Consider the following 17,091-nt stretch of genomic DNA (forward strand, 5'->3'; position numbering starts at 1 on the left):
TGAAGTGAATGGTAGAGGGCAAGTCCCACTGCACAATGTACTGGAACTTCTTCCTCTTCCATTCACGGACTGAGCGCAGCAAAAATAACTGATTAAGTGACTTTGTGTATGCTGAAATTAATCTAATCTTGTCCTCGTGATCCCTATGGGAGCGATATCTAGGTGGTTCTAGTCATCATTTAAAGCCGGTTCTTCAAACTCTGCAAGTAGGTTTTCTTGGGATAGTTAACTTCTACTTCCAAGAGTCTGCCAGTTCAGTTTATTTTGCATCTCTGTGGTTCAGTTTATTTTGCATCTCTGTGATACTTTCTCAAGGGTCAAACAAACGTGTGACCATTCATGCTTTCCTTCTCTGTATACATTCAATATCCCCCACGAATCCTATTTTGTACGGGTTCCATACACTTGATTATTATTCTAGATCAGGTTGCACTAGTGATTTGTAAGCAATCTCCTTTGTAGACTGATTGCATTTCCCTAGTATTCCACCAATAAATCACCGCTTTACCTACGACTAAGCCTATGTGATCATTCCATTTCACTTCGCTATGCAGTGTTAGACCCAGGTATACGGAGTGTTCAAATGAAAAGATATGAAATGTTGTAACGACCAAACCAATTGAAATTTCCATTTGCTGCTTTTGGATAATATAGTGAGACATCTGCAGACACGAAGGTAGTGTCATCACCCTCCCCTAAAATAATTCCAAGCTGTGCCCTCAGCAGGCAAGGTGATGCTCGATGTCTTTTTCGTCATCCACCGACACTCATCGAATTCCTTGAACACAGAAAAACCGTTGACGGTCACATGTACTGTCAGACACACCGCAGCCTACACAACTCCATTGAGAGCAAACAGCCTATGGTGCTCACGGACAGAGTGATTCTGCTCCATGATAACATGCATCCACATGTCTCCAAGGTCACAAAAGTGTAATGAGCAAGTTCAAGTGGGAACGGCTTGAGCATCCACTCTACAGCCCAGACAGATTCATTAAGACACTCAAATGTGTGTTGTTTCTAGATTAATCTGGAGTTTCGTGGATGTTTATGCTGTTTTTGTTTTTGATAGGATAAAAATGGAAGATGCAGTGACATACAATAAAGTCCTTATGATGCAAATGCATACAGTGAGTTTGTAACATGATACCTGAAAAGGAACAGCTTCCCTAAGTTGGCTGTGTCACTATTACAGATTACCATCTCATGAAACACCATGAGAAAGAAAAGAAGACATGCCACTGAAGGACCCAGTAAACATCAAAAAAATTATAATATAATTGTAGTCACTAAAAAGATTGCATAGGATCGATGTATTAGATTTTTCACTGCAAAAAGGAACATGTTTCTGCTCGTCAGCCATACCTGCAAAAACACTAAAGAGAAGAGAGAACACATCAGCTTGTTGTAAACAGGATGAAAACTTGTACCTTATCAAAAGGTCAGCAAAGTGTAGAAATTTGTTCTCACTATAACCCAGAAAAAGAAAGAGAAATAGGTATTCATAAAAGTAGCAAGTCTTAGAAACACTTTATTTCTAGTTTATAAGGATGGTAAAAACTGTATCTGTAGTAAGAAAATACCTTATGTTTAGACAGTTAATCATCATGATGGAGTGCTTGTCACAAAAAGAATACGATCCTCACAACAGTTTCCTACCTCTTCTGCTGGACTTCATGAAAAACTGGAGATAGGACAGAATAGAATGCTCACACAATATATAATGTTGGTTCACTCACTTTGAATTAAAGTGTCAATTTTTTATGGAGAGTAACTGAATTAAAGTCTTCTGATCACTGAAAATGAAGCAAACACACTAAGAAAGCTACTCTGGTACAGAGAATGATGAAGATGGACATATCCACAGCCAGTTCTCAGACATTCTTTTGCTAGTGTATCATCTGCACAGCCCTGCCTCTGCATCTTTGAGCAGTCTAAACAAATTATAAGGAGACGAAGAGTGTTCAAGGGTGCAATGATCTGCTTCCTGTTATCTATTGTGAATTAAAGCAGTAGTAACATGCTTTATATCTCCCTTTGGGGAAAGGACATTTCTTAATTATTTCTGAAGCTACTTACATAGTTTTTGATTCATGAAAATAGAGGCACTCATTGCCCTTTGCCTATGTTGAAAGATATTCATCACAATGGTTTTGAAGTAAAAAACAGTCAGTACCCAATCTCAAACAGACAAGTGTGTTTTGACACTGAGTGGAGCAGTTTTGATATTTTTTTGAGAAGTAATAAATTTTTCGAACTTTGCCACAGAGTTGATTTATTCTTCAAACTACTCCTAACTACTACTACCATGTGTTTCATTCTGTGTTACAAAGGTGGACACATGTGACATCACAGGTTATAGCACAATTCAAAATTTCCAAACTCTTGTTCTTTTACAGGAGGCACTATTTTGACAAATCCTGGGAAAAACACATTTCATTCTTCTATAATGAAAACGGACCCATCTTTACAATACACTTTATTCTGTTTATCCCAGTCAAGATTCTCAATGATGATGCATATGTGCTCCCCATTATGTTAATTCCAGCATGAGTACAATCTACAGTGATTAAGCCATTTGTTGATAACTTCACTAACTCTCTCATAACCTACAATTAATAATGATGCAGTTTCTGAAAATGTCCACATGTCAATGAAAATTAGGAAACACTCTAAAAGCATTCAGCATGGAAACACACTTCCCTGCTTTCAGTCACCTTCTAACAAATAGATCAAACTGTAAAGACTTTCTCTCAGAGTACGCAGAAAGATGTCTGATATAAGAGATCAATGAACTTGAAAACTGAAATGAAATCTTGCTTCAAATACCCCTCATGCCTGTGTTTATCACATATTCAAAAAACATTGAAACTGGGCAGTGTGTCTTTCTCATTGTCTGAAAGAATGAACAAGTATCACAGCAGAGATACAAATGCTGTTATTCTTGATACAAAGGCTGTTATTCTTCATCAAGTTACTTCAGCCACTGTTGTTGTTGCAAAATGTTTATTACTACAGTCTAATGTAACTGAATGACAAGAATATCTCATTTATGATTTACAAAAATTAATGCTGCTGCTGTTGCTGTTGCGTTTATAGTTGGAAACAAAGCAGAATAAATAGAGATATATGAACATATGATTTCTTACTATCTTCTTTCTCCTCTTCCATTTCAGCCTCTTCCACATCAGCTAGAATGTTGTACTCTGGGTCAGCATCTTCATCATCATCCACTGTATTGTTCATATCTGGCACTGAAAAAATACCAATACCAGTAACATTTATACTGAGAGAGAGAGAGAGAGAGAGAGAGAGAGAGAGAGAGAGAGAGAGAGAGAGAGAGAGAGACAGGGAGAGAGAGAGAGAACTACTTGATACTGTAGCCCAACATACTCAAAGGAGATGTGTTTAAAGTGGCCTCTGAATTGGTTTCAAGCACTTTCATACAGCAATGTCTCATAAATCACGTGGCATGAGCTAACAGAGATATAATTACACCATAATTGTCTGCATAAATGAAGAAGAGTTCATGCAAAAAAGAAAATGAGCTATCTTAATTCTACGGGTCACCAGAGTAGAATGTGTCAGCACTGCCAAATTATGCTCCTGACTCAAAAATACTAAAACTCATGGACACTTAACATCACAATCTGAACCCAAGACAGAAATCTGCTAAAGATTTATAACAGTTCAATGACCAAAATTGGATCAAATTATATAAACATAAGGAAAAAACACTTCAATCAGCCACAATTTCATCAAATGAAGAATGGAAATATAAAATGTTCTAAGTGCCATTTCTTCACAAAACGTATTGTGTTCTCAGAGCTCTTTGGCATTTCTGTAGGCTTTATCCAAGTGTTAAATCATGAAGAGAATGTTTCAGTTATTCATTGTTAGATTAGCATTGGGCTTTGTGTCAAGCAGTGCTTCCCTCTGGAGATCCACATGTCATGCACCAAAGTCACCTCCCTTTAATTTAGGATGGTATGAAGAGAGAACATACAAGTGTTGGAGTGACTACAGCTTTTTATGGTGCGACAGAAATTTTGCAATTATAGAGAAACAAAGAAAGGTAAGTAAGGCCTTTCTCTGCACAATTTACACCTGATTGTTAAGTCAAGTAAAGTTATGAACCAATTCCATCTACATCTACTGCATACACACACTGCAAATCATGCTGGAAAGTATGTTGTACCCAGTGGTGGCTTGTGCTAAATTTTACCTGTGTGCACTGCAATATGGTGGCCTATAGCCTTCTGACTTACAAGGATAGCACTCATAATTAAATTGAATATTTTAATTTTACACATATAAACTGAACTGTTTAAATACATTTAAATTTTATAATTAACCATTTAACATTGCATGGACTAAAATAAAATGAAAGAACAAAGACTTGGAACCAAAGGGAAATGAAGCCCAGCCACCAAATTACCAACCTCTGCTCATAACCACTCAGCTATCATGCTGTTCTAAGTTCTCCCTCTCAAAATTTCCTCATATTATATTTGTAAATCTTTAGAGGGCATTTTACCTTTTCCTATAGTTCTCACTAGAAACATCCTAGGAACTTGAAAGGAGCATCTACCAACTTTTTTTCACATAGGTTGAGCTGAATTGGTGAACTCTGTCCCACACTCTCCTGTCTTTAGATTTACATTTGGAGATCTACCTAACTCTTTAAATCTCACTTTCTCCTCCTAATATCTACCAGAAAGGGGCTTCTTTAGTAGATCAACAACAGAAAACACTTTCTTACTAAAAAAAAAAAAAAAAAAAAAAACGGGCAGTGTTTTCCACATTAGCTGCATTAATTTTACTTGTTCACAGTTAGTTTCAGCTTACTAGGCCATTCTAAAGTGATTTTGTGGTTCTACAATAGAAAACTATGTCTTATATATTAAAATATCAGTATTTTGAAATTTGTGTTTTCTACTCGTTTTGGTTCACAAATGCTGTCTTGTTGGTTTGAAAGCTTGACGTTCACAAAGGTTGAAACTAGTCATGAACAAACAAACAAAATTAAGACAGCAAAACTGGATTATGCCACCTTCTTTTAATAAATTCATTTCTGTGGTACTCACTTTGGAAAAAATCTTCCCTACTAAATTTGCTCATATACTCGTCTTTTTTTATAATTATAATTTTTATTATAATTTTATTATAATTTTTATAATTTTTTTTATAATTATCTATAGGCCTTTGAATAACAAGGGCAGTAATCATAACTAAATGGAATATATTAATTTCATGTATTTAAACCGGGTCAACAAATTACCAGACAGCTCAGGTAACCACTTGCCCACAAAGCCATTACTGCAACCGCTCCTCAAAAAACCCTTATACTCTATGCCTGCACATTATGTTGCAAGCAATTTCAAAGAAAAATGTTGGTCTAGTGCTGCAAGCAATCTTGCACTCAAAGCACCAGCAGAGATGACATTACATTAGAGCATGCCCAGTCAAAAAAAGACAGGTGTGTCCCTTGTCTGAGTTGACTGTAGTGCAGCTGACAATCATTTCAGCACTCAGCACTGATGTCTAATTATCATGGAGAGAGCACTACAAAAAAAGTTTTCATCCATTTTATTTGCGTAATAGCATGCATTTGAAGAGAAGTGGGGAAATTTTAGTGCAATTTCGGTTCGCATTTGAAGAGAGATGGTGTAATTTTAGTGCAATATTTACAGTATGCTGTAGCACATTAGCATATGATAACTGGCCACCACTGGCTGTGCTGCTACTAGTAATTTCCCTTGCTGTTCCAATCACAAATAGAATAAGGGGAAAAATGATTGTCTATATGCCTCTGTAGGTTTAATAATGAATAAAAAAATAGGAATGTGGGTAAGCTACTACAAACAGCATAGTGAACGCATTATTGTGGCCAAGATAGACACGAAGCCCATGCCTACTACAGTAGTACAAGTTTATATGCCAACTAGCTCTGCAGATGACGAAGAAATTGAAGAAATGTATGATGAAATAAAAGAAATTATTCAGATAGTGAAGGGATACGAAAATTTAAAAGTCATGGGTAACTGGAATTCAGTAGTAGGAAAAGGGAGAGAAGGAAACCTAGTAGGTGAATATGGAATGGGAGTAAGGAATGAAAGAGGAAGCCGCCTGGTAGAATTTTGCACAGAGCATAACTTGATCATAGCTAACACTTGGTTCAAGGATCATAAAAGAAGGTTGTATACATGGAAGAAGCCTGGAGATACTGACAAGTTTCAGATAGATTATATAATGGTAAGACAGAGATTTAGGAACCAGGTTTTAAACCGTAAGACATTTCCAGGGGCAGATGTGGACTCTGGCCACAATCTATTGGTTATGAACTGTAGATTAAAACTGAAGAAACTGCAAAAAAGGTGGGAATTTAAGGAGATGGGATCTGGATAAACTGACGGAACCAGAGGTTGTACAGAGTTTCAGGGAGAGCATAAGGGAACAATTGACAGGAATGGGGGAAAGAAATACAGTAGAAGAAGAATGGATAGCTTTGAGGGATGAAGCAGTGAAGGCAGCAGAGGATCAAATAGGTAAAAAGACGAGGGCTAGTAGAAATCCTTGGGTAACAGAAGAAATATTGAATTTAATTGATGAAAGGAGAAAATATAAAAATGCAGTAAATGAAGCAGGCAAAAAGGAATACAAACGTCTTAAAAATGAGATCGACAGGAAGTGCAAAATGGCTAAGCAGGGATGGCTAGAGGACAAATGTAAGGATGTAGAGGCTTATCTCACTAGGGGTAAGATAGATACTGCCTACAGGAAAATTAAAGAGACCTTTGGAGAGAAGAGAACGACTTGTATGAATATCAAGAGCTCAGATGGCAACCCAGTTCTAAGCAAAGAAGGGAAGGCAGAAAGGTGGAAGGAGTATATAGAGGGTTTATACAAGAGCGATGTACTTGAGGATAATATTATGGAAATGGAAGAGGATGTAGATGAAGATGAAATGGGAGATATGATACTGCGTGAAGAGTTTGACAGAGCACTGAAAGACCTGAGTTGAAACAAGGCCCCGGGAGTAGATAACATTCCATTAGAACTACTGACAGCCTTGGGAGAGCCAGTCCTGACAAAACTCTACCATCTGGTGAGCAAGATGTAAGAGACAGGCGAAATACCCTCAGACTTCAAGAAGAATATAATAATTCCAATCCCAAAGAAAGCAGGTGTTGACAGATGTGAAAATTACTGAACTATCAGTTTAATAAGTCATGGCTGCAAAATACTAACGCGAATTCTTTACAGACGAATGGAAAAACTAGTAGAAGCTGAGCTCGGGGAAGATCAGTTTGGATTCCATAGAAATATTGGAACACGTGAGGCAATACTGACCCTACGACTTATCTTAGAAGAAAAATTAAGGAAAGGCAAACCTACGTTTCTAGCATTTGTAGACTTTTGACAATGTTGACTGGAATACTATTTTTCAGATTCTGAAGGTGGCAGGGGTAAAATACAGGGAGCAAAGGCTATTTACAATTTGTACTGAAACCAAATGGCAGTTATAAGAGTCGAGGGGCATGAAAGGGAAGCAGTGGTTGGGAAGCGAGTGAGACAGGGTTGTAGCATCTCCCCGATGTTATTCAATCTGTATATTGAGCAAGCAGTGAAGGAAACAAAAGAAAAATTCGGAGTAGGTATTAACATCCAGGGAGAAGAAATAAAAACCTTGAGGTTCGCCGATGACATTGTAATTCTGTCAGAGACAGCAAAGGACTTGGAAGAGCAGTTGAATGGAATGGATAGCGTCTTGAAAGGAGGATAGAAGATGAACGTCAACAAAAGCAAAACGAGGATAATGGAATGTAGTCGAATTAAGTCGGGTGATGCTGAGGGTATTAGATTAGGAAATGAGACACTTAAAGTGGTAAAGGAGTTTTGCTATTTGGGTAGCAAAATAACTGATGATGGTCGAAGTAGAGAGGATATAAAATGTAAACTGGCAATGGCATGGAAAGGGTTTCTGAAGAAGAGAAATTTGTTAACATCGAGTATAGATTTAAGTGTCAGGAAGTTGTTTCTGAAAGTATTTGTACGGAGTGTAGCTACGTATGGAAGTGAAGCATGGACGATAAATAGTCTAGACAAGAAGAGAATAGAAGCTTTCGAAATGTGGTGCTACAGAAGAATGTTGAAGATTAGATGGGTAGATCACATAACTAATGAGGTGGTGTTGAATAGGATTGGGGAGAAGAGAAGTTTGTGGCACAACTTGACTAGAAGAAGGGATCGATTGGTAGGACATGTTCTGAGGCATCAAGAGATCACCAATTTAGTATTGGAGGGCAGTGTGGAGGGTAAAAATCGTAGAGGGAGACCAAGAGATGAATACACCAAGCAGATCAAGAAGGATGTAGGTTGCAGTAGGTACTGGGAGATGAAGAAGCTTGCACAGGATAGAGTAGCATGGAGAGCTGCATCAAACTAGTCTCAGGACTGAAGGCCACAACAACAACATGCCTCTGTAAGAACTCTAACTTCTCTTATCTTATGTTCGTGGTCCTTACACGAAATGTATGTTGGCAGCAGCAGGATCATTCTGCAGTCAGCTTCAAATGCTGGTTCTCTAAATTTTGTCAGCAGCATTGCTTGAAAAGATCATCATCTTCACCCCCCATGGATTCTCACTTGAGTAATCTTTGTAATGCTTGCATGTTGACTGAACTTATCGTGACAAATCTCTTAGCCTCCTTCTGGACTGCTTCAACGTCTTCCTTCAATTCTACCTGGTGGGGATTCAAACACTCGAGCAGTACTCAAGAACGAGTTGCACTGGAGTTCTATATGCAGTCTCCTTTATAGATGAACTTCACTTTCCTAAAACTCTCCCAATAAACTGAAGTCAACCATTCGCGTTCCCCACTGAAATCCTCACATGCTTGTTCAATTTCATATCACTTTGCAACATCATACCTAGATATTTAAGACTGTATCAAGTAGCACATTACTGATGCTGAATTCAAACATTTCATGACTGTTTTGCCTGTTCACCTAGATTAACTTACATTTTTATACATTTAGAGCTATCTGGGGGTCATTCAACACCAACTAGAAATTTTGTCAAAAGCATCTTGTATCCTCATATAATATTATGAAAAGGAAAGTTGCGGCGGAGATGCTGAGTAGCGGATAGGCACAACAAAATGACTGTCACAATATAAGCTTTCGGCCAGCCAAGGTCTTTTTCACACACACACACACACACACACACACACACAGCCTCTGGCAGCTGAAGCCACACACTGGGCTGCAGTCATGTATGTGTAAGTAGCCTGTATGTATGTGTGTGTGTGTGTGTGTGTGTGTGTGTGTGTGTGTGTGTGTGTGTGTGTGTGTGTGTGTCATCTATTATCTATTTTCGACAAAGGCCTTGTTGGCTGAAAGCTTATATTGTGATAGTCCTTTTGTTGTGTCTATCTGTGACTCATCATCTCTGCTACATGCTGAGTAGCAACTTTCCTTTTCAGAACACTGTTACATTCCATCCTGGATTTTCCAGTGTTTGATTTTTGTATCTTCCTAGTCATTCAACAATATCACCTTCATGTAAACCACAGCATCATCAGCAAACAGCCACAGATGTAATTACAATGTATACAAATGACTTTGCTGATTTTAAAGATGCCATTGAAATATTTTTGCCCAATGCAAGCATGTAATATCTCCAAATGCAGTATGATCAAAGTGTCTCATGCTCATCAGTCTTAAATAGCTATTAAAAATTCTTACTCTGAAACAGAAGAAAGGAAAAGGTCAACATATTCAAAAGACGAAAGACAATGGCTAATATATGTCATGCCATACTTCATCTGAAAGACTAGCCATGTTTATCAGCTGCAAAACAGAAAGATGTTTTGATAATGCTGTAATTTCTTCCTCAAATCACAGGAAGTTCTACAGTAAACCTTCGACATCTGATCCCAAGAATGGCATTGTGTAAGAAATAGAAGTCAATACTAAGAGATTTTCCCCTTGAACTTAATTTTTTTATTTTCTTGCAAAATATTAAAAAGATACGAGAATTTTTTTATTACAGTTCTACTAGTTACAACATTACTGTTGTATTTCTCTACTTGTACTATCACAAATGAAAAATAACCTCAGTATTAATGGCACATGAAACAAAATTTGTCTTATTAGCACTTAGAACCAGTCAGTTCCCTGGTATGGCTCTTAGAATAATCATAATAAATTACTTATTTTTTAATTTGTCTAACTGTTTTTTGCAATAATAAGGCAAGAAGCATAATTCTGTGGTATGAGAATACCTTTTCACTTTTTTTGATGTGATTAAGTTAGGTACAAAAGCAGAGCCATTGTTTTTTGTTTCTTCACGCAAACATGAGGTTTAACACTTAGAATGTTTAACATTGTGGCCTCCGTTGCCAGAGACTGCAGTCGTGTGTGTGTGTGTGTGTGTGTGTGTGTGTGTGTGTGTGTGTGTGTTATGTTTGCACGTGTGTGTGTGTGTGTGTGTGTGTGTGTGTGTGTGTGTGGGTCTATTTTTGATGAAGGCTATGCTGGTTGAAAGTTTAATTTGTGAGAGTCTTTTTGTTGTGCCAATCTGCAACGCAGCATCTCCGCTACATGGTGAGTAGCAACTTTCCTTTTCATAATATTGTTACATTCCATCCTGAATTGTCCACTGTTTGATTAATGTGCATATCGCACATGAAATAACAGATGTTCTATATGGGGTCCTGAGAAAAGTGTTAAAAAAATCTTAATAAAAGAGGACAGAGCACCAAATTTCTGTATGACATACCTTCCTGGTTGAAGAATGAAGGTATGTTACAAGGTGCTGGAAATGACCTCCACCCACCTATATAGACATTTCAGAAGGATGCTGCAAGTTTGTGAATGGGACCATAATCCTCTGTCATGGAAACATGATTTCCTTTGTCTCCAGCTTCGTCACCAAGCCCTGAATGCAGTGTTTAGCGGATTATGTTGATCACCAAAATACTCCAAAAACCGTCAGTGACATGTCTTAAAGGCACCACTTACCCAATACTGTTTCACGAGGAACACATGCTCTTTCACAGAATACAGATACACCATCATAATCAAATAGCAACGGAAAAAGGAAGTCACATGGAACACCACAAAGTAAGCCACGCTAAACTGAAACACGAGACTTACACACAGCTCATAGAACCTCACTGTTGCCACATTTGACAAGTTACATGAGAACATCCACTGGGAAATCCAGGAATTCACACACAACACATTGGCAGCAAGATTCACAAACGTGCAGCACTGTGTTAAGCAGTGTACAAGATCTGCTCAAAAAATTTTGGAAGTTTCGCAATTTTGCGCCAATGATGTGTTGGAGCGAAATGCGTTTGGCATCCCTGCACATGCCTGTGTTTAATGTGGAACTGTTGGAAGTTTCATTGTTGTATGTCTGTTATTGTTTAAGTGCTGTACTGAGTAGAACATTGTGTCACACAGTTTGCGAATTCTGACATGACACAGTTAGAGGGGAAATGTATCTGATTTAATTTGAAAGAAACTCAAGAAAACCTTTACACAGACTCACCAAATGATGCAGGAAGCCTATGGTGATGAGTGCTTAAGCTGAATTTGGTGTTACAAATGGTTCAAATGGTTTAAAAAAAAAAAAGACTAAACGAAAGTTAAGGATGACCCTCTTTCAGGACGCCCTTCCACGTCTACCAACGACACTCATGTCAGGAACGTCAATGAAATTGTGCATGCCAACTGAAGACTGTCTGTTTTGTTTGTTTTGTTTTGTTTCATTTCGGGGAGCAAAAACAACTAAGGTCAGATGCACCCATATCAGAACCACAGAACCTGAAGACAAAAATGGAGTTAAAAGTGACTACACATTAAGCCCAATACACAGAAGGAAAGACAGCTCAAAACAGGGACTTTCTCTTGGTGAAAGGGGCATAAAATACACCATACAGACAACAGAGGTCCTGAACTAAAGATTAAATGTCCTTCATCATATTGCTATGATGGATAAAAAGCAAAACGTGGTCAACAGCCTGCACCTAGTTAGCTGAAACAGCCAATAACTCAGAAGGAAAACATAAATTAAAATGTAAGTGGTTAAAAAAAAGGGGCATTCCATAAGGAAATGGTGAACTGTCAAAAGTTGAGGACAATGAGCACAAAGTGGAGGAGGATCACCAAGTAACAGATGGCAAGGCTAAAAAGACAGTGCCCAATATGCAAGCTAGCTAAAATGATGGCCGAGAGGACTTCGGCCAAGCTGCTGGAAGTGGTTTTATTCCCAAGAGCTTGTTTCCACGAAGGGAAGACCAGTGGCAATGCCAAGGTGACACCACCTGCTGACAGACAGCAACACAGAATCACTGGAGGGAATGGAAGAACTAGTGAGCTGAGGTACAAGGACTGCAACCTTGGCAGCAGCATCAGCGGCCTTGTTTCCAGTAAGACTGACACGACTATGGACCCACATAAACATCACAGTGGCTCCATGAAGAGAGAGCAAGCAAAAGGTTTCCTGGACTCGTTGCACTAAGGGATGGACGGTATACAGCACAAAGAGGCTCTGAATGACACAGGGAGTCGGAGCAAATGACACTGTTGAAAAGCCTCTGTCACCAGATGTACTGTGTTGCCTGATACAGGGCGAACAGCTCTACTATAAATGCTGAACAGTGTTCCGGAAAACGTATCTGAAAATCATTGATGCCAATGACAAAGGCACACTCAACACCACAGTCTGTCCGAGAGCCATCAGTTTACACAAAGTTACTATTTCAAAGTTACATGCGAAGGTCGAGATACTTATGGCAATAGAACGACTCTGAAGTAGTGTCCTTAGGTAGCGAATGAAGTCCAAGGTGAACACAGGCCACCACATGAAGCCAAGGTGATGAAGGGTTGACACCGAATGGGAAATTGGCAGGTAGCAGGAAGTTAAGTTGCTGGAGCAATAGCCGAAAGCGAACTCCAGGAGGTAACAGAAAAGAGGGACATACTCATACTGGCGATCAAATGAGTGATTAAATGAGGAGACATACGGTGGGTGGCCAGTGGGGCCAAACGAATGGCATGTGTATCTGCTGAGGAGAAAATCATGGCTGTATGATAGTGGTAGCTCACCAACTTCTGCTTACAGACTCTCAACTGGTCTTGTGTAAAAGGCTCCAGTGGCCAAACAGATGCCATGATGGTGGATTGTATTGAGATGACATAAGCTGGATGGACATGTAGATGCTTAAACAAAACACCCACAGTCTAGTTTCGAGCAAGCAAGGGCTGGTACAAATGGAAGAGGGTGGAAAGATCTGGTCACCAGGACGTACTGCTGAGCACATGTAGGACATTGAGGGACTGTGTACAGCGGGCGGAGAGGTAAGACACATGGAAGGACCAAGAAAGCTTCCTATCAAGCATGAACCCCAGGAAATTTGTAGTTTCAACAAACAGAAGAACAATAGGACCAAGATGTGAAGATGGTGGAAGAAACCCATTGTGCCAATAGAAATTCAAACAAATGGTTTTGTCAGTGGAAAAGTGAAAGCCATTGACAATACTCCACAAGGAAAGACAATCGAGACATCACTGAAGGTGCCGCTCAAGGAGACAAGTCTGTGGAGAACTGGAATATATGGCAAAATCGTCTATGAAAAGGGAGCTGAAGATGCCCGGTGGGAGATAGACCAAAATTGGGCTTAATGGAGATAGCAAAAAGGACGGAACTCTTGAGGCACACCTCTTTTCCTAGACAAATGTGTCCAATAAGGCAGAACCCACACATACGTTGAAAACCATGTGTAGGGAGTACAGAAGATATCTGCCATCCAGCAAGTGTTGTAGGCTTTCTCCAAATCGAAAAACGTGGTTAGTTTGGTATTTCTGCAGAAAATCATTCATGACATGGGCTGACAAAGTGACAAGATGGTCAACTGCAGAATCCACATTATGTAGTGGTTACTAAGTTGACTCAAGCCACCATACTAGCTGCACATGAATCATACATTCCATCACCTTGCAAACACAGCTGGTGAGAGAAGTGGGGTGGTAGCTAGAAGGAAGTTGTTTGTCTGTACCGGGCTTAGGTATGGGTATGACGTATGACAGTGGCTTCATGTCAGCATCTGGGAAACATGCCTTCTGCCTGGATGGTGCTTTCACTATGAGGGAGCTAGATAGCTAGATCATGCACTCACTTCATCCCAATTCCATGCCCCAGGGCGGGGCGAGTTCACATTTAGATGCTGCAGAATCTCTCTCTCGTGGGCAAGCATATACTCCTACAGTTTGCCATTGTAGAATGACGGTTAAAACAGTGGAGATCACGTCTCTGCATGCAAATTGCATCGTGGCACGCCTCAGTCCACCAAGGAAAGGAGAAGATGCTTGCCCGCAAGGGAAAGGTTTTGCAACATCTGAATGTGAAATCGTCCAGCACTGGGACTGGGAATCGGCATGAAGTAGGAGCATGATCTAGCTCCCTCATAGTAAATGTGGCAGTGTAGCACTCACGATTCTGAGAAGAGAAGAGTATTATCCAAACCACCTCCACTCGTTTCCGATGGAGGAAGGCTGGATGATAGTGAATGGTGCTAGAAATCTCTACAAAATAGCAGCCCAAGGTGTTGCAAATAGCAAAAGGGTCCATTGTGAAATCATCTGCTATGGTCAGGTGGGAAATGGGGAATGGACCTCGGTCCCAGAGAGCTGTCAGAGGTTGGCCCAGACAATGGAAGAGGGAATGGAACTGTTAAAGAACTAGTAAATGAAACCCAGCTAGCTTCTTTGCTATCCTGAAGACTGCAATGAAACTGCGCACACATCTGTTTGTAAATGGAGTTTGCCATCGTAGGATGACTGTTAAAAATGTGGATAGCACATCTTCGCAAGTGAATTGCATCTTGATACGCCTCTGTCCACCAAGGGACCAGAATACAGCACAGTAAGGACAAAGTGTGAGGAATGGAACATTCTGCAGCGTTAAGGATCATGTTGGTGAGGCAGTACTTACCTGGTCATCACAACTGGTGAAAAGGTCACCAAAGTGGAAGAAAGCCTCTGATCGGGCTTAGAAAGCTACCATTTGTGTTTGCACATAGGTGGGGTAGGAACCAACAAATGAATAGCACACAGGAAATGGTCGCTTCAGTATGTGTCAAAGAGAATGGACCACTTGAGACGACGGGCAAGCTGGACAGTTCAGAATGAGATGTCCAAATGAGAATAGGTGTGTGTGGGGACTGAAAGGAACATGGGTGCTCCAGTGGCAAGGCAGATAGGATTGAATTGATTGAGAAGGTCAGCCAAGAGGGCACCTCTCAGACGGGTTTTGGAAGAGCCCCACAGGTAATGGTGTGCACTGAAGTCCCCAAGCAGCAAAAAGGGGTGAGGAAGTGTGCCCGGTCACACCGAATGATGGAGGTATGTAAATGGTACAAAGGGAAAAGGCGAAGTAGGGAAGTAAAATGCACACAACAACAGCTCACAGCCAGATGTTCAGGGAGACAGTGTGACTACGAATGTCATCCCACGAGAGCAGCACGACTCCCCCTCATGAGAGGGAATGCCGTCTTCAACGGAAACTCAAAACAGACTGGAAAGAAATGTGAGAGGTCAAAGCTGTCATGAGTACACAGTTTTGTTTATGGAGGCAATTCAAAGAGCAGCCATAAGTCATCCTTGTTAGATCTAAAGCCGTAAATGTTCCATTGGAGGAGAGTCAAGATGACGAAAGGGGAGGCAGGAAAAAACCAAGGCGTGTCATCATGGCGGTTGTCAAGTGCCAGCCTTCGAAGACTCTGTTAAAGGGTGCAGAGGCTGGAGGATTCTGCTTCATGAGATCTACAGAGGTGTCAGCATTCTCCCTCAGTCAATCTGCAAAGTCCAGGGCAGAAAAACGGTTGATGGTGTACACAGGTGACACAGAGATCAGCCTGGTGAGAATATCATGTGGTGACACTGTTGAAGAGATCTCAGAGTCAACAAAGGAAGAGAAGACCATTAGACTGTTTGCCTTCGTTCGATTTCTTGGTGCCTCTGCAGTTGGCAGAAGTTGATTCAGATGTTTGTTGGCTGGGGGGACGTAAAAAGCCTTCTCAGGAGTATTCCTTCTGTCCTTTCCAACCTGCTGGTTGTGTAGCAGGTAATTTCACCATATGAGGTGAAAATTTAGTGCCTTGTTGCACAGCTGGACGAGAAGGAGACAGGTATGCTATCATGACACTGGTCAATTTTACAACTGTGATGCTGAATTTGAAGTCACATGTCTGTGTGACCACGTCCCCCATGGAGCGAGATGTAGGAAGAATGGTACTGTAAGTGATGGATTGTAAAACATAGCATTTCTGACTATCCAACAACTTGTGAGCAACAGGGTAAAGCACTTTTTCCTTCACCCGGATCTCCTGGATGGCCCACTTATCTAGAGATAAATGGGACAATCTCAGAAGGAGGCTGCATGATCACCATTGTAACTGATACAGCAGGGAGAAAGAGGCAGACAATTGTCCACATGAGCATCTCTACCACAGGTTACACATTGGCTGGGTGTCAACAGGACATTCGAGTGTGGTTTTAACAGTGGCACTGGTAGCAGCGCTTAGGGTCCGGAATGTACAATCAGACTGTGATAACTTCATAGCCTGCTTTGATCTTGGATAGAAGCACTACTCTATTAAGCTCCAGAAAAAGAGTGCATGTGGGCTCTAAAAATGTATCTGCATTTTTCATCACCCGATGGACTGCAATGACGCCCTGATCAGAGAGCTAAGTTTGGATTTCTGCCTCGGTCAGACCATCGAGCATCCTAGTGTAAATAACACCATGCAAAGAATTCAACGTTCAATGGGCCTCAACACCAACAGAATAGCCACGGAATAGTGAAGCTGCAAGCAGTTGTTGTACTTGAGAATCACAAGTAGTCTCCAAAAGCAAAGTGGCATTGCGTAAAAGACAACAGGATTTCACAGAGCTGGCAATTGCATCAACATCTTGCTGTATAGTAAACGGATTAACTGTAGCAGAGGACTGACTGTTTTAGTATGCGAAACCATGAGGAACTGAGGTGCAGCTGGCAGGATCTTTGATTTGTTAGCC

The 17,091-nt window shown here is 40.3% G+C and overlaps 1 protein-coding gene across 2 annotated transcripts in view; it reads right to left on the bottom strand.

Moving 5' to 3' along the window:
- The window catches only part of LOC124613035 (GON-4-like protein), a 187,593-nt gene that overhangs the window by 82,405 nt on the left and 88,097 nt on the right, over positions 1-17,091 (bottom strand). For both annotated transcript variants that reach the window (XM_047141604.1, XM_047141605.1), the window contains exon 7: positions 3,150-3,254. In XM_047141604.1, the coding sequence (XP_046997560.1) occupies positions 3,150-3,254 (105 nt within the window). The remainder of the gene's footprint in view (positions 1-3,149; positions 3,255-17,091) is intronic.

Source organism: Schistocerca americana, chromosome 4, assembly GCF_021461395.2.
Source record: "Schistocerca americana isolate TAMUIC-IGC-003095 chromosome 4, iqSchAmer2.1, whole genome shotgun sequence".
In the NCBI taxonomy this organism is placed as follows: Eukaryota; Metazoa; Arthropoda; class Insecta; order Orthoptera; family Acrididae; genus Schistocerca; species Schistocerca americana.